We start from the raw sequence: 25,162 nt of genomic DNA, 5'->3' as shown, positions 1-25,162 counted from the left end.
AGCATACCTCCACATTGTGATGAATTTTCATTAATGCATTGAGAAATATTGCATTGTTATAAGGTTTTAATTGTGCACGATGTAACAAAATATAATGATGTCTTTACGAATTAATATACTGCATTAATTGAATTAGAGACTACTGTTTAGCTGAATTCCATCATAGAGAAAACATTGATTACAGCAATTAGATTAAAACTTTGCTAAATTAACACTAACTTTAAGTCATCAGCTGTGTGAAGGTCACAGAAATCTCAAGGACACATATTATCACAAAAGAAGTGTGAAGCTAGGTCATTTGTAGAATTTCTCTCCACTGTTTTAATCCATTTAAGCATTATAATGACACACCATCATAAGGAAATGACGTTAAGGAGTGCCATAGGGAAGGTACTGTGTCGACAAAATCATCACCATTAGATGTTTAAAGATGAGTGTTAAATGGGCTGTCATGTAATAGAATAGATACTGGCCCAAAAACTATGCCCTAATTTTATCATATTCCTTAACTTGAAATTATCAGAATTTCAGAAATTGCTTTATGAATTCATTCAGACTTTTTCCTTACAATTACATGGATGTTTCGCGATAGTGAAAATGATGTCATTTGAGTATGATCATTTATAGTCCTTGTAATGTGATATTGTAGTGAAGATGTTTGATTAGTCATCACAATCATAGCAAGGTGCATGGGACTTGGGAGAAAACCTATATAGGCAATGTCTGATGTCTAATCCCTTTGACATTGTCTTTGTCAATAAAATTGCTTGAAAATGAAGGTGGGGCTAATTTGTACTCAAACTTCTAGAAACCTTTATATTCCTGTTGGGCAATCATAGAAATGCAATTCTACAAGACTTAAGACACATTGGTGTCTGATGCGACGATACATAGAAAATTGGAAGAGGGTATGACATAACAAAGAAGATGTATTCTTGTTATTTTCCAACAACAAATCTGTAATTGGATAGAGATTTAAGTACAGGTTTTCATTAACGATAATACTAATTACTCAGTGACGACTGATTAAACTGCCAGACAGATCAAATTATCAGGTATTTAATGGGCAGTTTTGCTTCACTAAGCTGATTTCCCATTGGTACAAGTTATTTTGGTATTGAATAGATATTTACAGGTGTTTTTACATAGACGCTGATTGTTACTAGGAATAATTCTCTATGAGGAGTTACATCAATCTCCTTTTGTATCTTAGCATAACACAAGTATAAAATAACCAATACGATAATGAAATTGACAGTGTCATCAACCAGGAGCTGTAATCAACGGCTCATGCCAATGGTCAGTGGAATGGGTTCTGGTCAAGGGAAGAAAGGAGTCGTCCATCTACCTGATTAACAATTGTGACTTCTCGGTTGAAAAGGACAGGTTTTCATTCTGATCAGAAATCTGATAAATATTGATACAGGAATTGATCATACCTTCTGCTGTCTGTAAACTGATTGGTTCGCTATATTCACTGTCCCCTGCGTGGTTGCTGGCCTTCACACGGGCGAAGTATGTACTGTTAAAGTGGAGACCATCCACGGTACAGATTGTCTCTCTCCCCACATACACTACCTAAAATATAAAAATAAAATGAACATGATCAGAAAGATGCAAGATATCTACTAAAACATAGAGTTATAATGTGAGTTAAAAGTGGAGACTAGTACAAAGTCTCTCTTCCGGCATGTACCAATTAAAACAAAAAGTTGTGATGTTTGAAAGTTCTTCATCACCTAAAATTGTTATGGTTAAAATGTATCTGATAAGTAAGTTATGGCCTACACCCCCAAAATCAAAGTTATAAGGCTGGCCTAAATGTTAAATTTTCAGTTTTAATTTCCATACACTTCCATGACACAATTTTCAACACTTGCATATTTTAATGCATCCTCTACATCAGCAATGTTACATACACAATATCATTTGATTTACTATGGCCACTTGTTATCTTATCAAACAACAGAAATTGGTTTGCACAAAATAATATTTAAACTCCAACCAACTTATATATGTATAACATTGCCATTAAATTTTCCTCTTTAAAGTTGAAGAGCCGATAATCTCCATAACTTTATTCTGATTACCGGTAGATACCTGCTAAACAAATGAATAATATTATACATGAACACACGTACATTGTATACAGAAAATAAGCATGAGAATTCATCATTTTTATACCCATTTTATTGAACTAATCTAAGGACATGTATTCAGTTAACTAATTTCTATTAAAATTCAAACTTGAAATTCAGATTCACATCTTTAAGAACCATGACAAATATTCCGCATGTGGAGCAGGTCTGCTTTGTTTTAAAGGAATAGTGGCACTTGAATTTAGATTACGTCTGATTGATAACAAAGCTGCTTAAAAGGTTTAACTAAAAACATGTATGCATTAGCTAGTGTTCTTCCTCCTTGATAATGCACATGACATCTGTAAGGCGTATGGCAAACAATATTTCCCTTCTTGCCATGGGCACAAATTATCGCAAATGTTAAAAACACTATGGATACTGGCAACATGATGGAAAAGGCTTAAATAAAATAAACTTAGGAACAGCTAGAGAATTAGGAATTCTAATACATGTATGCAGGACATTCATTTTGTTATAACCATAATTGAATGCAGCATTTGTAATAACTTTCAATTCTAAGAGTATTAGCAACGATGAAAGTTTAGTATTGCATTCATTTTCAATTACTGAATGTTTGCCTTTTGCCACAGTTTTTGCTAATGTGAAAATATTATTAAATTTTTATTTGAAAAAATGTTATAAAGTTTGCCTTTTGTAATTAAATAATTCAATTCATGGTAGGTTACTAGGGAATTGCTATCTGATCATAATAATGTAATTCATTTCCTGAAAGTAACCTAACTGCTATTTCATAGACAGCAGCATGGGTTTAAGTCTCTCTCCAGGAAAACTACTATGTACATATGAAATCATGAAAAACTACCTTAATCACTATCACAAAACATTCAGCATTTTTCAGATTGATCCAATATTACAAATGTACAACTAGAAGTTCGTGTTGAATACAATATTTCGAAAGTTTTATTTAAAATATTCCTGGACATATGTTATGAGAAACAATGACTGGTTTGGAGATTCTACTGTCTGACCCTAATGACCCAATGACCCTAAGTAAAAATAGAAGCTGTACAAAAGGCAGGAGAACAATGGAATTGAGACTTTGGTATGACTTAATGTGTAATGCTGTACATTTGTACCAGACTCCATTATTGGGCTTCTCGAGTTTGACCAAGCAGGAAATTAGGAGTGGTCAACTCAGCAGTGTTCCAATACAGCTAGCATCTGTCAGAGAAGGTTCGAACAGGTAATGGAGCGAGAACAAACTCTCTTCTTGTCCAATATCTAAATTTGTATCATCTTCAATTATAACAGACATGCAAGAGGAAGCATGCACTGATCAGGGGTAATGTATCCCATTATGGGTGCTGATCAGTCAGACTGGTGTGAACATGTAATGGAGCAGGATAAGTCTCAGTTATACAGTGGTGGTTTTTCCTATTATATCTGTGCCAGTCGAACCAATAGGTCCACACAATGATAAGCTTCCTCTGCTTTGTACCATGAATCACAAGTTGGCTGAAAGACAATACAAGTTATTACAATGAGGATTTATAGAAGGTCAGGTCGGTATGACATTACGTTAATGACAATTAATTCCGACTTAGACCCAGTTATAGGCCACTTAATCCTAGGACTAAAGGATGTACTCTGGGCTTTCTTGGAATCCCTGATGTTACAGAAACTGAATCTCTCAGAGGTCAGTCTGCACTTGTGCATGTTTGATATCATTACACAGCAAAGAAAATGATCATTACTGGACATTGGGTTTGGTTACTTAGCAGTGTCAAACTGACCACAGTCTGGACAGGGGACTGACTTAACAGAATCAATCCCTTCAACAGGTGCTAAGCAAACTTTCTTTTTTTGTATAAAATCAAATTGAAAAGAAAACATGACACACATGTTGCTGTGTTATATTTGATTTTAACATTCAAAGGATGTTAATGCAATAATTTCACTTACAGAGGTTCAGGTATCTATTTCATTTGGTTAAAATAATGAAATTTTACTAAGCTCACTTTTTAATTTAGGAGCTCAAAAAGGATTGGATTTTTTTCAGATTCTGTAGAGTATTTATGCAATTTTTTTTCCTCAAATTGATTAAAGAAAAAAAGTCACTAGATTTAAAAAGACACCCCTCCATTATTAGCAAACCATTTAATCCTCCAGAATTCTAAATTAATGAAGAAAGTTTGTTAATTAAATTGTCAAGCCTTAGAAACATACTCAAGGCCATTTCCTGTTTTTGTGTTCCAAGACCAATTTAATAATATTGTCCACACTGATAGAGCATGTTGCTAGCTTGGCCAATACGGTCTGTCTCCCAAGACAATCTTCTAAGAAAATTTGATGCACCATTCTGGCAGAGAAATTCAATTGAACACCACAGACAGATCCATGCTATGGTATTACAGGCAGCTGAGTGTAGATTAGTCCAACTAACAACCAAATCTCATCATATTTTGCACCGTCTGCTGACAAGTTTGATCAAAATGTACGAAAGGGGCGATGGTTAATAGAGGGCACTGAACTGAAAATAAATGTCTGGTGGTTTAAAATGACGGGAATGACAAACACCATCTTGTAATGTGGACAGCTTTCTCTGTGTTTCGGGGGCGTTTCTCTCCAATTATATCAAGTAACATGATTGAAGAAAGTTACAAAGCCTTTCAAATAATTTCTGCCTGGCTGCTGGATTTTACTCAATGAGAGGGTAGATGGAAGACAAAAATTGGTTTTCATCTTCAATGTCGAATCCGTGACCTTGACAACAACCAAGTGCCTTTGCAGATTGCTTACACTCGCATGGCGTCAAAGGTACTTAAGAACGGCTTAGCAAACGTAACGTCGCCACACAAATAGAAAGCCAATAAAAAATAAAACAATTTCAAACAACACTTCAACGTTGCTACACTTCCGACTGATAAATATATTCTAAAAATCGAAACACTCCAATTCAAAAGTAAAATTTGCAAACACAGACAATTTCATTACTTGTTTTGGTTCAACTCTCACAATGATGTTAGATATCAATACACAATCATAATTTCACACAGACTTGAAAACAACCTTCAGAAGCATTAAAATTACACCTCACAGTAATTACAAAAATGTTTTATCTTTTACAAACTTACCCCGCTAATTTTTTTTACAAGCTGTAAGTCATAGATATATCTCAGAATGAAGCACTAAACAGAATGTATCACAACCATAAACTGTATGTATTATATTACCCTACAGTTCTATCAGCAGTGTTTTCAATTATTTAAATTGAGTTTCGTTTGGGTTAAGGTTAACAGCTAAAGATATTAACTCATTCAACTCTGAAATTTCATAATAAACTGTTCCAGCTTTTGAATAAGAAGGAATCAAATGCATCTTCATGGATAATTGTGTTAGCTAACATTGCAAATTTCAGTTATTGAATAGGTTATATAGCAATCTTTTGATTTTTTGAAAATTTGTTTCAGTATCAAATAATTTATAATATCAGACATTTGTAAGCTTGTACTGATCCATGGTTTGGTAGTAGTGTGTTTCCTATATGGCTGTATTGTTATAAATGTTCACTCTAGTCACACCATTATAGTGCCCCAACACAACCTCTCCCTTTGTTACACACATGCCACCATAACCTCTGATGTCCTCAAGTTACTCAAAACCATTCACATCCTAAAATTTCCTAACCTTGGTTTCCCTAACATTAAGTTTCAGAAATAAATGTGTAGTCCCTCTTGGACTTAACTCATCAATCAAATATGTCCTCAAAGGTCCCCTCATCTAGTGCCAATGTGTTTTAGCCTTTATACTCCTCCTATGGCCTACCCTAAAGTAGACTCCATTTTTATTCTCATTCGTATCCCTTACTTTGAACTACCCTTAAGTCGACTCTATTTTTTCTATATAAATGTCTCCCCTTCGTATCCCCTGACTATGACTTACCCTAAAGTTGCCTCTGTTTTCATCATATAAATGTATCCCCCTTCATACCCCTCACTATGACCTACCCTAAAGTCACCTCCATTTTTATTCCCCTTCCCATCCTTCACAATGACCTACCCTATAGTAATCCTGTCTGTATTACATAAATGTCTCTCCCTTCATTCTCTCCACTATCACCCTGTTTTTATTATATAAATATCTTCCCCTTTGTATCCCCCGACTGTGACCTACCCTAAAGTCGCCTCCGTTACCATCGTCCAGTTCCAGGGAGTAGTTCTCCACCACGTTACCAATGTGTGGTTGCCAGGCGATGGTCACACTGTTGTTCTCAGCACTACAGCTCCCTGGGAGGATCATAGGTTTGTTTGGTGCTGGGGAGGAGAGAAAACACATGTATCAATGGTGACAAAACAATAGGCCAACAACAGTACAGTCCACCCCCCATTGTCAACTCAGCACTTGTTTATAATTCCTATAATAATACCATCGTGATAAATAGGTTCAATCTCTTTCCTATTAACTCCTGCTTGTGCTGATAATGAATTCCTTCCTAAAAATCACATGTGCCAAAAGAATTTGTGTCGACTTTAGGGGCATGAAAAATATCTTTTCCTTTCATTCTGCTAAGATAAAGGGTAAATGTTCTTGGACTTCTGAATTTTTTCTTAAACTCTCTTAATTATTTATAAATGAACAGCTGTTTGTACTTCTTAACGCATACAGATAGCCACCAAACTGTTTAAAACAAGAACTTTATTATGTATTCACTATTTGTTTATCATTATTTTTAAATCTGTAATAAAACATTAATTATCATCTGTTTATCCCATTGGCTTGAATAGAAGAATCCATTGTGTGTACATAATTTCAGCCATTTTCCATTCAGATATGCTTCCAAATCATTTCTTGAACATGAATACCCACTTACAAATAATGAAATATCATGAACCTTCCTGATACCTAGGCAAACATTTCAGAACAATTAACTGTCCATTACAGTTTGATCAACAAAATGTTTTATTTGTACGTGAAAATACAGTAGAATAGAAATTATTCTAAATCAAATTTGTTTTCTTTCCGATTGGACTTCCATATTAAACCCTATAATTACCAACCCATTCAGCATCCTCGTACATATAAGATGTCTATTAATGCCTATATTCGTGACAATCTGGTTCATGCTCCAGACAATGTGGTGAAAGACCTTTGTATATTCATGACAGTTTTGCACCTATCTACCATCTTGTTTGCTGGCAGTTTGACACATAGGACCCCTCGATGCTGCTGACAATTTAGACATTTCTTTAATGAGACAAAACATCAGATGAGATGAAGATGTGCCTGGGAGGAGCTCAAGCATCATAAACAGACTACCAAGTGTAATTACACATCCCTGAATCTTTGAAAACTTCCTCACTATGGCCGTTAGATATGACAGCCCTGACTAAAAGAATGCCTGGAACTCTACTGTCTTTGAGGACAGGATGTCTCAAGTGCTTTATTATTACGGTCGTCATGACAATGGACAGCTTTCCAAAAATTACTGGATTTACACACAATAGCTTAAAGCAAATAAAATAGATATCAAGCAATCTTAATTTGGTTTAACAGTTTTGAATCTGATCAATTTACTTCTGGTATCATAAAATTTGCGATTAAATCCTTACAAGTCACTTGCTGACAAAATTTGCTGGTTGAGTGAAGCCATAGAAGCGAGAATGGTTGAAGGGTTACCATAGACTTTATGGATTTGTATCAGCAATTTAAGGCATGCCACAAAGGCAAGCTGTGGACAGGTGCAAACATTTAGGGGGGAAATTGGGCTTATTTATGGAAACCAGGTAAAACATAGGAAATTGTGTAAGTTCTTTTCTTACAGTGATAACAAAATCAGAATTATTTGATCTTTTGAGAATAATAACAAAATACACTTAAAAGACGTGATAAACACTTAAAAAACTTTTAACTTTTTAACTGTTTCCTCCAATCAAAGCTCAGCAATAGCACAGGTGTTGTATTAACAAACATGTGATTGCTGTTATTTGTAGATTTATGACAATAATATCTGGTAAGTTGTTATCTAATGGAGAACACATAGCAGAGCATGCCTAATAATACTGCTTTAGTATGATCTACTGTCTGGAACGATCAATTTCATCAAAGTTTTATCTTCCATATTCTGAAACTTCTTCCATGCTTCATGCAAACAGAGGAACATGGCTGCGTGCGTTAATGGACTTACTAACTACAATTAAATTATTGCCTTAAATGTTGAAAATTACATAAATAATAATTCAATGAAACTTAAAATACATGACTTGCTTTGTAAAATACGACCACATGAATCTTCCGGGATAACCAGGACAATTGTTACAATACCATAGTATACATCTACTATTGTGACCCTATCATTCAATATCCTGCCGTCTGCTCTGTGGCTGTCTGAAGACGTCTCAAGCCTTTGAAGGTATGTAAATATTAATCAATGGAAGCCTATTTCCCAACAAAAATGGTTGAGTGTGACATCGACAATCAATTCGGCAGCCGTTTCTCCATTTTTTCCCTTATATCCTGATTGCTGGTAACTTCATTTGTAGTTTTCCTGGTAAGCAGGAAGGCGGGGAACAAAATGAGTGCTTGTTCTACCATGAATGGAGCTTTTGTGATGCTGTATAGAGTTGGGTGACATTTGTATGTGGACAAGTTTCTGACAAATTACAGAGTGGGGACGATCTTGAATGAGCTGTGGTGGGGAAGAGAGCTATTCAATTAGCCTAAACTTCAATGAACAAGCCAGTATTTAAGGAAAGAGTCCTATAGACAATTTAAGTACAGACCTCTTAACAACATGTATTTATGGGGTATTCACAGGAAACAGTTTAATCTACTTGAAATTAAAGTTTGGTCTGGTTTGATTAGTTTATAACATCCTACTAACAGCCAAGGTCATACAAGGATGCTGCGGTACCCGGAGAAAAACTACAGACTAGTATTTAGAACCTCGCAACTGTACCACACGGGATTTGAACTTGTAACCCAGAGGTGGAGGGCTTGTGGTAATATGTCAGGACATCTTAACCACTCGACGACTGTTTGTACGAAATTAATATGTGTGTCTCATCCCTACCTTTAATTTGGGTTTCATTTTACTGTTGACGCAAGCTTAATAAGAGAAAGGTCATATGAGGACAGATAGTCTTGGTTTAGTCTTAGATTTTAAGAGCTGGTATGAGCAGAGTGCAGGCTTACATATATTGAAGCAAACCAGTCTCTACATGTTCAATACTACCTATGTTTATTGTCAAATGTAGCATATACATGGCGGCCACAAAAACTGTGATTTTGTTTGAGAGTTTATGTGCTGACTAAGCAGGAATAAGCTATATGGTGTCTGCTGAAGTTTGTTTTTCTTCAATATAAAGCAAGGGAATCAATCAGAAAAGCAATATACGGCCAAAGTTTGTGTACTGATCAACTACAGACACGGCAATGAACAAGTGATATCGAAGCTTAAAATCTCAAAATAAAACGGGTTTACGAGACTGTCTTTATAGACCTGTTGTAACTGAACCAATATTTGTTAGCATGCTGTGATGACCTTTACTGACATGTAGAACTTATTGTTAACATATTAATACAATAAAGTCATAGATTATCACCCTATCTTTAGTATTTTTTCCTCTAGAGAAAATAAGTGATGCCTTGCCATTGTCAATGACTTGCAAGTATCTATAATGAATATTTCATCTGCTGAAACTTCCATTTTTATAATCAGAAAAACTAAATGAGGGATAAACACAACAACAGTAACTGAATCTATTGGTGACCTTCAGAATTTTCGTATTGAAAGTGAGATGTAAATAATTTCCAGTGAGCTAAGGATTATGAACAGATGGTAAAACCTAACGGTATATTACGGTATCATTTTGACACAACAAAAGGACACTTAAACATTTATAAGCAAAACATAACGAACAATAACCACAGAAAAATGAAAGTTCAATCAAGCTAGAAAAATATCTGAGGTCAGAAGTGAGAACCCTAGGTCATAGGTCACAACAGCAAAAAATCTAAACTGTAAAAAAAAATCTGTCAGTTGATATGATTTATGGGGAGTTAAAACATTCTAGCTCGTTCCATCTGACATATAGTCACTCTACCATTACAGACATGAGAACCATAACTCATATTCAAAATGGGGAACAGCCTTCACTTTGGTCTGTCTACACCTTTAAACATATCTGTCTTCCCCGATTCTCCTTAAATAGAGTTAGGACAGATAGTGTTAATTCAAAATGCAAACTAAACTTTACAACTAGGCTTCTTTGCAGAACCATTTTAGAGTTCTCAGCCCATTTCATTAATATTCCTTAACTTCAGGAAATTCTTTAACTTATATTTTCATAGGAAAGCATTGCAGAAACAATAAAATTCCTCTTTAAAATGTTTTCTTAAACTTTTTGTAATTACCATGCATTGCTATGGAGAAATTCCCTTAAGGTAAGGAAAGTTGATGGAACTGGGACCACAATGTATAAACCAGTACTCTGTAATTGGACTTAAAATCGTTTCAATATCTTGAAGCCAGATCTTTATCGTTAAATTAAAATATTTTTTTAAAAGTTGGAAAACAATTCCTATTCTAATGACTGTTATACAGACAAAGGAAGGTCATATGATAAAAGGAGCCACATATTAATTTATATTATTGAACTTCAAAACAATGAATTTTAAAACTTTCTAAATGAAAGAAATCAAGAACTTTAAATAATATGATGATATCTTAATATTGAATTACAGTGACAAAACCCAGCCAATGTCGTCAGAACCATCAGGGGACAAGGTTAGTAAAGATCTATGTAAGCTGTAATCACACATAGCACATTCATCATACTGCATATCAGAAGATAACTGAAGACAAATATTCTGTAATGGCCTTTTCACCTATAAATCCACAGTAGACTATCCTGGTGATTAATAAGGACATGTCCAATGAAGGTTATAGGGTAGTCAGGGTCATACCAATCTTCTTTTTGATGAATGATTTTCAGACAATCTAACATATGTGCAGGAAAGTCCTGAGAAAGTGTCAAAACAAGCGTAAGCCAAAGCCTACGTGAAACCCATCCCCTCCCAACACAGAAAATAAAGAAATGCTGACATACATTTACGAAATAACAGATAAATTGTAAAAAAAACCCATTAATAAAAACTTATTTTAGACATGAAACACAAATGATATTGCAGACAACACGAAAGGAACACAAAAATATGGCTGAACAAATTCAAACTAGAATTGTGATGAAGAATTGTAAGCATGCCTTAAAAACACTTACCAACAACACCCTCTAATGATAGAATGAGAAACAAATATGTGATGCTTGAACATGGTAAAACATCAGATAACATTTGAAAATAGCAAGTTTTTATATTTTCTAATGTGAATTATCATTGTGTCCCAAAGGAGTAGATATGATAGGACCAGTATTTGGCCTTAATTTTTCAGGCCGAAAAATATTAACTCAGATCCACATCAATTTCACATCAATAAATACTTTCATACTTGCCATTCATTAAAACATAACTTTTTATAACCATGTATACAATGTGCTCCACCTATGACGTCATCAAATTGATGATTTTCCTCTTCTCGCCAAATTTTGCTAGAAATTCATCATCTTTAGGTTAGAAAAGGCTTGAAATGGATTTGGCCGCCACCTTGGAGCAACTTTATATATTGCATGGATATGCGTAAATACACGATACACAACGTGTGAAAATCTCTTTCTGCTCCAGGAAGGCGGCCACATTCATTTTTAGAGAAAATCACTCAAAAAGTATGATTTTTCAAGGATTTTTGTGAAAAATGGCGGGAAACTGCATGTTGATGACGTCATAGTGAACATAATTGGCACATGCGGGATATTTTCGGGATGTAATGTGTTAGCAAATGTATTCAACTGTTATATGGCAAAATATGTTGTTCTTTACTGGAGAATTAATCTTGGGGCCATATTCGAGTCTTAACGTACCTTCTCCTTTGTCTGCCCTCTGATACTAATTAAATTAGGTCTAGCTTGCTATAGAAAGTGTATCTATATAACATTGAAATACATTCATTGCACCAATGGTTTAAACGTTAGAACATACAGAACATATGATTATGATTAATTTCAGGTTTTAAATTCCATTACTAGATACTTAAGGATGTGCCAAGTTAAACCAGAGTTGCCCTATGAAAACCCTCAACCTACAGATAGTATGATAACTGGTATCTACCACATGTAGACTGCAAGCTGCTATCCAGAACAGTGGCCAGAATGAAGGGCTAGTGGTAGAAGATGGACATGATGACGATGACCATTTGACCAGAGTGTCCCCTTATAATTCTATCACTCAGACTTTTTCGAGCCAATGCCCCGTAATGTATGGAAGTATGTTGTAGGTGCAGACGACCATTATGCCTGTTATTCATGAGGTGAATATTACATACTGCGACCATCAGCCATCACCTCCGCCTCATTTCCATCCCTCCCTTAATTATGTTTTGTCCTTCCATAGAAAACTAATTATTACATAGAGCGTGCCCTGAGACTTCTTTATTTCGGTAATGGATTCAATTGACCATTGCTGTATGAATCTCTCTACTGTAACACTATGTCTATCCGTTTACAGACAGACTGTAATTAGCACTGTAAATATTCACCACACAATTTATCACTAAACAGACTTATATGTATATCAAATGTTTATATTATAAGTAAACTGTTATACAACGACACTGAACCAATATACAGCATCCAATACAGAAGCTTGCAATGCTGTGACAAAATACCTTTTTATCTTTCGCTGATAAAAGTTTTAGAAGAAAATGTTTGAAATGGAGTTTCTTTTGGATGTAAAAGAAAGAAGTTATCTTGGCTTCAAGTCTGATTTAAAGCCTTTTTTAATATCAAATAACGTCCACCTGGAGGCAAACAGAGATAAATGAAACGAGGAACGGAAACGTCAACAACAAATTGACCTCTAAACATCCGGATGACCTAGACTTCTCCAACAAATTAAAACTGGACCTGAAGGCTACTTTATTTATCAGAAGTGTAAGTCACTGGAATATACAGCTGCCATTGGCAAAGATTTCATAGATAGTAAACTGAATTAAAAAACATAAAATAAGGTGTATATATTTCTGGTTTATCAACTGTAATCTATTTAGGGAAAGGTTTTATGTCATTGGCTTCATGAAAAGATATCATATTATCTTGTTTGTATTGAATAACATTTACATATAATTAGACGGAAAATCATATTTGTAGATGATAAAATGGTTACCTTTCATTTGGAAGAAGTTCATAGTCTGTATGGCATGAAGAACAGATTTGTTGTCAAGTGTGAGCTCAAACTCTGGTGAAATTCGGGGGATGAACTCCATTTCCTTGTTAAAGTTTTGGTCAGCAACAGAAACTCTGCTCAGTAGCCCACTTGATACCTGGGAAAAAAAATAAAACAATATAGTTAAAACATAATTAAAATTGTACAAAATGTAAAAATCAATTTAAATTTAGAAACTATGGTGGTCTCGCAAATTTAAAAGGATTATATTGTATTACATTTCTCTTTCAACTTAAAGATGCTCCACCGCCGACAGAGCATAAATGATATTCATCATTTGAGCAGTAATTGATGTTTAATCGTGTATTTATACGTCTAATTAACACAAAAATAATAAAAAATAATTTATTTTGCCTTTGGTGCATGCGTAATCAGTACTTCATTCCATATATGATATAGTGCCACGGAATTTTTTAGGGATGCAGTTAATTATTTTTTCATATTTTTAACCTGAAGTAAAATTAGAAGCTCAAACTTTTCAATGGTTTTAATGGTGTAAAGTAAGTAACTTTTGTAACTGAAGAAAAATACTAAATCATCTGCTGCATTTTTTTGATAGTGAAATAAATACCATTTGTCAGCAGTGGAGCATTTTTAATTCCTTGTATACATTTTTCTGGTTCTTAATCAATATGAAAGAGAGAATTTATCTTCTGTTATCCTATGAAAATGATAACATCAGGATAAGATAGGGTGTGGCCAAGATCAACTGATCATGTTCACTGGCGTCTGGTGAAAATCTCCATGGCCATATATCAATATCATGATCATCATTAATAATTGTGGTGCTCGTTAAATTCACTTACCAGGTACTAGATATTTCAATATTTGTTTTGGAATGACAAATTCAAAAGGAATAAAAATTTCATGATCTATCTCTAAATATATTTCTGATGTATTCATGTCTTGTAATGTTATGGATCAAAGCTCTGTAACAAGACAACCAGTTCACAAAACAGCAAGAATAGGATTCCACAAAAAAAATAGTTAAACATGATGTTGAAAGTGAGAATGTAATTAAAATCGGTAATAATTGTCTTTCATTGTAAAGGCACGTTGAGTGATCGTGTTACTATTGATGGTGATAAAACACATAATGGCGGAGAATAACTGCGAAAAGTTGAAATTGATTTCATTTTGAATATAACAACACACTTTGAAATTCAAACAAAATGTAAAACTTTAATTGCTTCTAAATCAAAATTTACAGGAATCAAACAAAACCAAACAAGTGCAAATTAAAATTTGTAAGGTTTCAAACACGAAATCAATTTTGGATCATATTCTCTTAGAAACCGTAAGTGCAATAATATTTTCAAACTCTTTTGATCTGCCTTAGAACTGCAATATAGCGTTGTACAGATTAAAATTTGTACGGAAAGATGATTACACAGGAATAGAATGACAAGTAAAGCCATATTGATGGATCGTTTTACAGACACAGAGCTGTATTGGTTATTAATAACACTAATACATTATAACAATGCAGGTTGCCGTTTATAGGTGGCAGCACCTCAACTCTCCAACAGAATATGTTATTGAATAAATCAAGTCTGAAAGCTTGACTGATGTGTGCAATGAATTCATTAGCAGGCCCTTGTTTATGTTAATCAAACAAACCCATCACTAATGTTCCTACGACAATTTGAATTTTTTCATTGTAGTTCCCACGGGGTTTATATTGGAACAAACACTTGAGGCATAAGACAAGGATTCAGACCATTTACAATGGATGTATTGATAGGCACAAAGGTGACGGAGAAAGTGTGCCATTGTTTGGTTACAGTGACTGGACAGATTATCCTATTGTTGTGGCTTACAACCAGGACAGATGTCATGCAAATTGCCAACTCTACTCTCCTTTCATACTCCTTTACAAACTTCAGCTAGAAGTGTGTATTCAGAGGAGGTAACTAAAGGACAGCAGCCATAAAATTATACAAACTTGTGCACAGATCAATAGTCAAAAGTCACTTTCATTTCCCTCATCTATCCAGCATAACATTAGCATAGTGTTTAAATAGAAATATATTTAAGACATGGATGGCCTTGCTTCAGTATGGAGCTAAAATGAGAAGCATGACATTATGGGACAGACAGAGCATGAGGAACATGAGTAACATATGATATGCACCTCTCCCCAATTTTAAGACAGAAGTAAAAATATGTATGTGCTTATGTCATTCAGTGACAAAAGTTACAAATATTTAACAGAGTCAAACTCTGGTACAAACATATTTTCAGTCAATAGATTTGAGGTCATGGTCAAATGCCCATTGGACGTGTTGCCCTCAGACCGGATGCACCCCAGTCAGACGTGTTGCCCTCAGACCGGATGCACCCCAGTCAGACTGACCTATAGGATAATTAATGGTTACCTGATTTACATAATGACTTCATGAGTTCTGGTGTATCCATCTGTATAAATTTAAATAACTTAACATATAATACTGACCACACAATTCGATAGTCTTACTGGCTGGACTATAACATTTGACTAGAATATATATATAACCAAACCATTTATCAACTGGGTGAAATTAATATGTTAAGAACCTGCAGACTAACCTTAATCCCCAAGGTCACGTTTATAAAGCTCTGAAGATTTATGTACCTATCTATAACAGTCATGCTGACCATCACTGACCAACACAGGGATGGTCATCCTGAGGTCATCTTGCATCTCAATGAGTAGACTATAGAGACAAGGACAGAAAGTACATGTATACCTATATGGATATGAAATGAACAGGACAATAGTAAAATCCCCCTAGGAGGACAGGGAGCTATGGCAAGGCTCTGTACCAATAAAACATACATTCATCTCCGTCTACTAAAGACCTTTGTCAATGATTTTTCCACATTTAACGACCAATTAATTTAACTATTGCCAAACAGCCAATAAGACTGTGGCTTTGGGACATGACTTGATCCAGACTCGGGGTCAAAATAGACAGGTTTTATGACACACAAATCGCCCCTAAATGTAAAAACTGAATCTATGTTGACATCAAAATCAATAGGCAACTGTTGGTGTCGGCCCCAATAGTTCTGAGAGCTTCTAAGGTGTTTGGAAAGCCAAAGATCTTATAAGATTTCTGTTGATGTCATCGCATACAAACTCCAAATCACATTTAGTGCATTAGGGTAAAATGTCTTGCAGCGAAGAGTAGAGGCATTGTATGATTTTAGACAAATGCAATACTTTTAATGCTTTCTGCATATCTTCTTGAGCAGTTTTCCTACAGTTGAGAAAAGGCATGTCAGATTAAAACCCAGTGTTATTATCTAAATTGAAGTCTGATTTGAGGGAATTTAGAATCTAGCCCCAGACTATATGGCTGATGACAATCTAAGTTAAATGTGTGTACCACATAGAGTTCCCTATGGGCATGTTACTATCAGTGTATATCTTTTACACCAATAGATATAGGTAATAGGCTGAGGTCTGCTATCAAGGGCAGGACTGTCTCCAGAGGATGTATTGGTATCAGGAGGAAGTGTCCGTACAAATGTACAGCATATATATATATACTGTATACAAACTTTTTGCAAGTGTAACTTATTTTTGCAATTTTTTGCGATCCAAATAAATTTACAAAAGTTTATATCTGCGAATTTAAATACCTACACCATTTAAAGTGATGTGAATTTCAATTTTTAAATCCAAAAATGTTTAACTTAGCAAAGTAATGGTTTAAAATGCAAATCACAAAATTTAGTAGCCACAGAAGTAAGTTGGTTTACAGTAACCTGACAAAACCGGCCCTTGTATAATCTGGATTCCTGTCTATAACCTGACAAAACCAGCCCTTGTATAATCTGGATTCCTGTCTATAACCTGACAAAACCAGCCCTTGTATAATCTGGATTCCTGTCTATAACCTGACAAAACTAGCCCTTGTATAATCTGGATTCCTGTCTATAACCTGACAAAACCAGCCCTTGTATAATCTGGATTCCTGTCTGTAACCTGACAAAACCAGCCCTTGTATAATCTGGATTCCTGTCTATAACCTGACAAAACTAGCCCTTGTATAATCTGGATTCCTGTCTATAACCTGACAAAACTAGCCCCTGTATAATCTGGATTCCTGTCTATAACCTGACAAAACCGGCCCTTGTATAATCTGGATTCCTGTCTATAACCTGACAAAACTAGCCCTTGTATAATCTGGATTCCTGTCTGTAACCTGACAAAACTAGCCCTCGTATAATCTGGATTCCTGTCTGTAACCTGACAAAACCAGCCCTTGTATAATCTGGATTCCTGTCTGTAACCTGACAAAACCAGCCCTTGTATAATCTGGATTCCTGTCTATAACCTGACAAAACTAGCCCCTGTATAATCTGGATTCCTGTCTATAACCTGACAAAACCAGCCCTTGTATAATCTGGATTCCTGTCTATAACCTGACAAAACTAGCCCTTGTATAATCTGGATTCCTGTCTATAACCTGACAAAACTAGCCCTTGTATAATCTGGATTCCTGTCTATAACCTGACAAAACCGGCCCTTGTATAATCTGGATTCCTGTCTATAACCTGACAAAACTAGCCCTTGTATAATCTGGATTCCTGTCTATTCCATCATAACAGTATGGTACTTTTTCTTAATCTATAACAACAAAAACCTGCATAATTCTGAATCTATAGCCAATATCTGCCAAATATATAGGTCCCAGTGACATCCATTTTGACAAGTTACACTGTAGGTTGAAGGATGGAAGGTGGAAGGTCAGATGGTATATAAATGATGAAGGACAAATGCTCATGAAGAGAGTCACGTAGATATATGTAGTAAATGATGAAGCCTTTAATGAAGATCATGGATGTTGTATTTGCTTTTTGGTATTGTCCGGGACATCAAGGCTTTTTTACCCAGGTAAATGAGTGATACAGAAGTGTTGTATTGTTAGCAGCCTTATAGCATCCATCAACAATAGCAGCCTCATATGACATCACCAATCCGTACCTACATCCATCAATGTATACCATACCCAGATACATATAACTGGAATAACAGAACCAATACCATTTACTGTCCATTCACCAGCCACGACTTAACCTGTCTCTGATTTCCTAACGAGCTATTGCCAGCTAACATCCACATCTATATGTAACGCCTGTCTATATTAGGGGTGTACGTCTTGCGTATCAATCGTTGTATCTTAGGGTATTATATGAATGACACATTCGTTTGATACTCGATGCAATCACGGCAGACACAATCAATAGAGTTTAGATATGTCAGATCTATAAGGGTTTGATCTGTATATAGATCTGTATGACCTAGAGTTGCATTTGTTATGAAGGTTTCCATCAGATTTATAAATATACATCAAGATTCTTGTAGACATTTTTTTTTTAGATTAATATCTTTGGTATTGAAGTTTGGAAGATTCCTATAAGTAATATTAGAGCTTCATAGCCTTGTTTTAATGAACAATTTCTGGTCTTTGTAGACGATCCATCAAACACATTCCCCTGAACGAACCGACAATTTTTTTTTTCGTCAACAAAAATCTCACTAAAACCCCATCAGGAGCCTTGAAAACAAAAGACAAAACTTATATCTAGATGTTAATTCACGTTCTCAAGTGTTTGACCAAATATAAAATGTCCATCACAGAAATTGAGATGGTTCAGGCCATTACTCATCCAGCCACTTGGTTCAATAGATCAGACAACAACCTTGGCCTGTTGTTTACAAAAAAATAACTGATGAAACCACAAGATGACCATGCATGCAACCAAACCTGTATATCCAATGAAACTATACAGACAAAGCAAGCAGACATATATCTTGTCAATCTATAAATATATACTGGATCTATGAACAGAAATCCACACAATATCAATATGTTCCTTCTCTAAGCAGAATTGTTCCAAATCCATCAAAATAATTCAATATTTTATCCATTTTTCTCCACAGGAAACAAGCTATCTGATATGAATGGCAAATATAGCTTTCCCTGACAGAACTAGCACCAATCATGTAAGCAAACACAGGCCCCCAAACCGTGAAATCACTCTGACCTCAAAATGACTAACATATAGATAACATAAATAAACTAATAAAAATTCACTCATGGTGGGTAAACAAAGCCCAGCCTTGATCCCCTGTGTGATCAAAGAATCAAACCCGTCAGTCTCATCTCCTCTAGTCACTCATAACTCCCTCCCAGATCAAAACAATAAATGAGGTCTCCCTAATGTTTGAAGGCAATGAGGTATGAAATGAAAAGATCTGACTTTGTTTCAAGCTTGTGATTGATAAGATTAAGAGTTATATCTGCTCCAGCGTTGGAGATGGGCTCTCCCCAGACTTGAAGAGACACTGCTATCAAGGTTATTATTATCTTATGGCTATACAGAGGGACAAAACCAAGCAAGCGATCATCTCCTTTTCATCTTCTAAATAAAGTAATTCTAAACAGAATCATGACTTTGAATTGAATGACTAAATCCTAATTTGGCCTGTACTGGTTACAGAGCTAAGGTCATCATGCATGTAACTGTGGTGTATAATACGATGGTCATTCATTATGGCCTTTCTACGGTACCCTCCTATCAGTTCAGTTTGTTCTCCACCGAATCATCAAATTACTTAAAGAACCTCTCTTGGCACCAAGGTATTAACATATCGTTTCAGGATTGTCTGTAGCCATGCTGCAGACATTGCAGTTTGCAATGCATGTAGACATGTTTTACAATTCTAAATGCAAATCAATACCGCAGCAGAAGTGAATGAAAGGCTCAGACGACAATGTCTGCTAAAGTCAACTTGTGATAGCTTTGTAATCAAGTGTTCTATTGTGTTCTTTCAATGGTTTTTTCAACACAGCAACAGTTATTGAATATCAACTTCCAAACAGTCATACATGAGACAACGATAAACACTTGCAGCAAGTCATAACAAATTATATCACACCAATTTCGGGACCATTTTGAGTTTAGGGAATATTATTTGTAGCAGCTGATAGCTACCTCACAAATCAACATCAAAGATGACTGTTGCAATATGCTATTCACGTCAAGTTTGATAAAATGTCCTACAATAGGACATAACCACAACAGCAACGACTGACCCTTTTCTCAACTAATACCACTCCCTGATGGTTGGCATCAAACTACTACTGATCTTAACCCTAGGTCTGAGATTATAAAGTATATAGCAACAAAATCTGGTGAACTCCAAGAGACTTAATTTAAATGCAGTCAAACATTCCGAAGAAATCTTTTTCTTCATATATATGATCAGCATAACAGTTACAAAATCACAGTATCAAAGGTGAACCAAGTCCGCATGCAATATCATCCATCTAAATATATCTAAAATTTGCTCATGACGGAGAAAATACAATTTTGCTGAGATTTCTTTTTCAAAGGAAACATATTTGATTCAATTTTGTTTTCTTACAAGCCTTTGGTCCAATTGATGGCTATTTACAATATCAATGAAGTCCAACAAAAAGACATGCCGGGGAGCCAATAAAAGTCTGGAAGCTTTAAGATATGAGCATCGATATCAGGGTCGTGCAGTTTTAATAGAAAAGCCAGCTTACATTTTAAAATGGCCTTCACATAAAAAGATAAATCTTAAATCTCCAATCAAAGTATTAAAACCTGCCATAAAGTAATTGTGTGCCTTTATATAAACAAATTTTATAGTTATCCTGGATTGGATAAGTCTAGCCTGGCACTGAAAGCTATCTGTAGTAGGAAACAGATCCGATAAGATTCAATCACTAACCACCGACCCCAAAAATCACTGATCCATGACCGATATGATACCCCAGGAATCGCTGATCCCTGATGGACATGATACAGACTGAGACATCCCAGATGAGGATCGTATTTGTATTTTGATGATAAACTCAGTCTGAACTGTTTTAGGAGCTATATATAGATTCTAACTTTGATACGGAACAGATATTTTACCTCCCCTTTGTGAGTATAGCTTATAGAACTGATCCCACTTTCTGTCCAAAGTATATGTCATTAATATGGATTTAATAGATTTTAAAAGAACTCCTGGGAATAAGACTTTATCCTTATTTGCAATTTATTGTATTAAAGTGATGGCAATGTAACTAAACTAGAGCAATAATACCTGTACAACTGAAGGTTGAGTGCACTACTAGACATAAACTCATATGACCTATACTGAACATTAGCCAGATGCTCTACCTATAGACTACTGATCAACCTCTTCCTGAACTGCTGCATAAAAACGAAATCACAAAACTGCATTTCCATTTTTCTATAACATTCAAGTGATAAGACAACATGATATGCAGTAAACAATTATTCACCAAGCAATATGGCAATGAATTCAGGACGAATTTCTCATTTATTAAGAAAGAGTACGTGTTCTCTCACAAAAACAGCAATGGACAGGTGCAGATCTGTATTGACAGTTTTAAAAGGGTTAATATACCAAGTGTTATCATTCTTGTTGACAATTATAACCCATAGGTTTGTAAAATAAAGGAGAAGTGTAGACACACAATGTGAAGCTTCACATCAAAGCAGCAGACATGTCCACAGATCTTGTTTGAAGATTATAAAACTATCAATTCACTTATATACATGAAGTAAAGAGAAAAGAATATGATCTTCAGCTGGCATCAATAGACTCGGGTCTGGTAAATATCAGCGTGACCAATATGTGTGTGTCCCTGTTTTTACCACACCCTGTTACATATGGTTAGCCACTATTACGTCCTCGTGTGTGACATCACCTATTGTTGGGAATAGTCCACCTGTACCTGTGTCTATCATCAATCAAACTGTTAATCAGTCATGATGACCAATTGACCACCCAATACTACGTCACCACTACCACCACCTCTAATCTAGACGTCTGGACAGTGGTCATTAACACGCCCTAAGGTGGTTCAAACTTACACTACAACTTCATTACTGGAATTTAGATACATCCCCATAGCCATTAGCACTAAATAAATATTGATAAAATTCTGCCATTCTGATAGCTTTCTCTGTCATACAAATTACTCTACTGTTACTGCATAACATTTTACTTAATCAAATGATCCTGGCTGGTTTTTCTTTCATTTTTATTTAATTCAGACATGTCTTCAAAGATAAAATCAGAAAAAATTTATTGAATGTCTACAGTGCTACCAGTACCAGATCTTTCCAGTATCCTATCTATGACCTTGGACACTTAAGTACAATGGTTCTATTGTGGCCTTTTCCCCCATAGAATACCTATTCTTGATATGTGTATACTATAAAAGGTATAATAGACTTAACATACAAAACATGTCTACATCAATGTTGGTATTACAAATCCTTTAACTCGGCAATAAAAGAGATATATTTACATTAAATTTATACCGAACAAAGCCAGAATGACAAACGGTAAGCTACCTCTTTTATATTTAAGTTTATTTAACACTATTCACAAACACAGACTATTGTATATTGTTGTTTTTATGGTCTGTAATATAACAGTACATAGAAGTTGATGTCTAGACATTTACAAGGCTAACACTACAGAAAAGCTACAGACATTCCCAGGTGACTGCTGGGTAAATGGTCAATACCGGAATTATGTGTACAAACAATGGTACTGAAATGGCAGCAGTAAGACTGCCAATATCATGTCTCAAAGACCGTACTAGATTGTCTTTGAGACCTTGGTCAGGTGTTTAGGGTACCATTGTCAGACTTCGGTGATCAGGTGTTGGCCCAGTATTCTACCAGATACACCAGATGTTATAGACCTGTAAAGAATTATAGATCTGATACAGTATATAGGTCTTTGTACACCAAAGCTATGGTCACGACACTTGACAGACGATACTTTATGAATTAGTATGGCTATAGCTATATGTCAATCTTGTAACAATATTTTGAAATTGGCATTAGCCCTAAACAATGTTGACAGGTATAAACAGGTGACTGAGGTCTATAAGTCAGTCAAACCTGGCAGACATTAATGACACAGGAAGTTAGAGTATCCAGCAAAGCCTGCACTAGGCATCTCCATTTTCTTATTCTCTATATAGCTGCTTATTTTTTCGGGGATATTTTTCCTGATTTCGAGGGACATTGCTTAATGATTGTAGAAATTTGATCCATGAAATATTTAAAAGTAGTTCAAATCATGAAAATTTGGCTTGCAAAAATAGCAGGCAATACAGAACTGAACTAGAACCAGGTTATCTTCAGTCAAATTCATCTGTAATAACTCCCATGGACCTAAACGAATTAATGACAAATAGACAGTACTATTTTAACAGCTTGAGAGAAGAATTATGTATTTAGAGAATTATATAATGTACAGGAATATCACAAGCAGATTTCAGAAATCATTCTTTTTTACTTATACATATTTTCAAACATGAAATACACATATATAGTAAACATGATATGCAACTGTGAAAAATCCTTACTCTTATAATTTTCTGCCTTGTATCAAGTAACTATGAATCAGAGAAGATATGTCTATTGGTCTTTTAATGTAGTGGTTTGGTTCAGAGCCATGCTATAATGGAAGCTAATTTCAAACCCTTTCAGGCTAAGCTGTTTCAGTAATCAATGAGCTATTTCCTATCACATATAATGCCTTAATTTATCTATTATACCATAACATGTACACAGAATCCTACAGAACCCAATATAAAGACCCATTTTCGCCCTGTATCTGTACCACAGCAGTGACACTGTTATATTTACACCCCAGGGATTAACTGTTAGGGCCAATGTTACTCTAGGTTATCAGCCCAGTAAGTCATACTCGATAATTCATGTATCAAATTAGCCTAGATGAGATTGTATGTCAAAATCTTTCTGATAAGACCCAATGTTATGCAGCGTTTCTTTATATGTTCTAGATCGGCCCTATAACACTAGAAGTACAACTGTGTCCTATGTAGACGCGGCACTCCATACCAATCTATAAAGACTTGGTTACAATTTATTCATGCCCAACAATATGCTCAGCTCAGATTTTACAGATATCAGGTCTACTTATGAGTTTTTTTTATCAAAAAGAACACCTTGATCTTGTGATTGTAAATCCTGTTAAGTGCTAATTTACCTACAGTTTAAGGCAATGTTTCGATCTACCTGTCTGTTATTCAATAATAATGCACCAGAATTTACAACGCATCTAATCTTAATAGTTGTAATATACCTCTGAATTAGTGGGTTATTAAAATTGTACAAAGCATACAGATATTCTGATTAAATAAACTAATCAACAAATCTGCACTTAAATTTTTGAATACTTTTGAAGTTGTGCAGTTATAAATATGGCCCTTTATTATAACAGTGCCTGAGTCTGAAGATAGCCATATGTACCTCACCTAAAGTTTGCTATAATTTAACGATAATGTTTCCAATGACTATAGTCTATAAACTCACAGAACTTTTCCAAATTACTTTTTTATCACATTTGAGTAAAAAGCTTTTCTCTCAAATTGTGTACTTGAGCCTTTTAATGACTGAAGCCATCAGTATTTTAGAATAGAAGGAGTAAGAAGTACAGGAGGTCTATTTTTGTAAGCTATCAGTACATTTTAATGGTTAACACTTCAATTTCTGATTTAGGAACACAGCTAACTGTTAGAAAGTCATAACCCATAAACACTATATCAAAACACCTACTGTACTGTTAGACATATAGGTGATAAAATACTCGTACCATATTTCAACTTACTGTATAAAAATGTGGATTTTATGAGGATATG

The 25,162-nt window shown here is 35.0% G+C and overlaps 1 protein-coding gene across 2 annotated transcripts in view; it reads right to left on the bottom strand.

Moving 5' to 3' along the window:
* The window catches only part of LOC138318251 (E3 ubiquitin-protein ligase TRIM9-like), a 61,137-nt gene that overhangs the window by 9,222 nt on the left and 26,753 nt on the right, over positions 1-25,162 (bottom strand). Inside the window, exons 4-7 of one of the 2 annotated variants that reach the window (XM_069260457.1) lie at positions 13,377-13,533; positions 6,276-6,415; positions 5,237-5,257; positions 1,440-1,578 (exon numbers count right to left, since the gene is read on the bottom strand). In XM_069260457.1, coding sequence (XP_069116558.1) covers positions 1,440-1,578; positions 5,237-5,257; positions 6,276-6,415; positions 13,377-13,533 — 457 coding nt within the window. The remainder of the gene's footprint in view (positions 1-1,439; positions 1,579-5,236; positions 5,258-6,275; positions 6,416-13,376; positions 13,534-25,162) is intronic. The other variant, XM_069260458.1, reaches the window with a different exon arrangement.

The sequence above is a fragment of the Argopecten irradians genome, chromosome 3, assembly GCF_041381155.1.
Source record: "Argopecten irradians isolate NY chromosome 3, Ai_NY, whole genome shotgun sequence".
In the NCBI taxonomy this organism is placed as follows: Eukaryota; Metazoa; Mollusca; class Bivalvia; order Pectinida; family Pectinidae; genus Argopecten; species Argopecten irradians.
The sequence above is the reverse complement of the archived record's forward strand: the minus strand, read 5'-3'. Positions and strand labels throughout refer to the sequence as shown.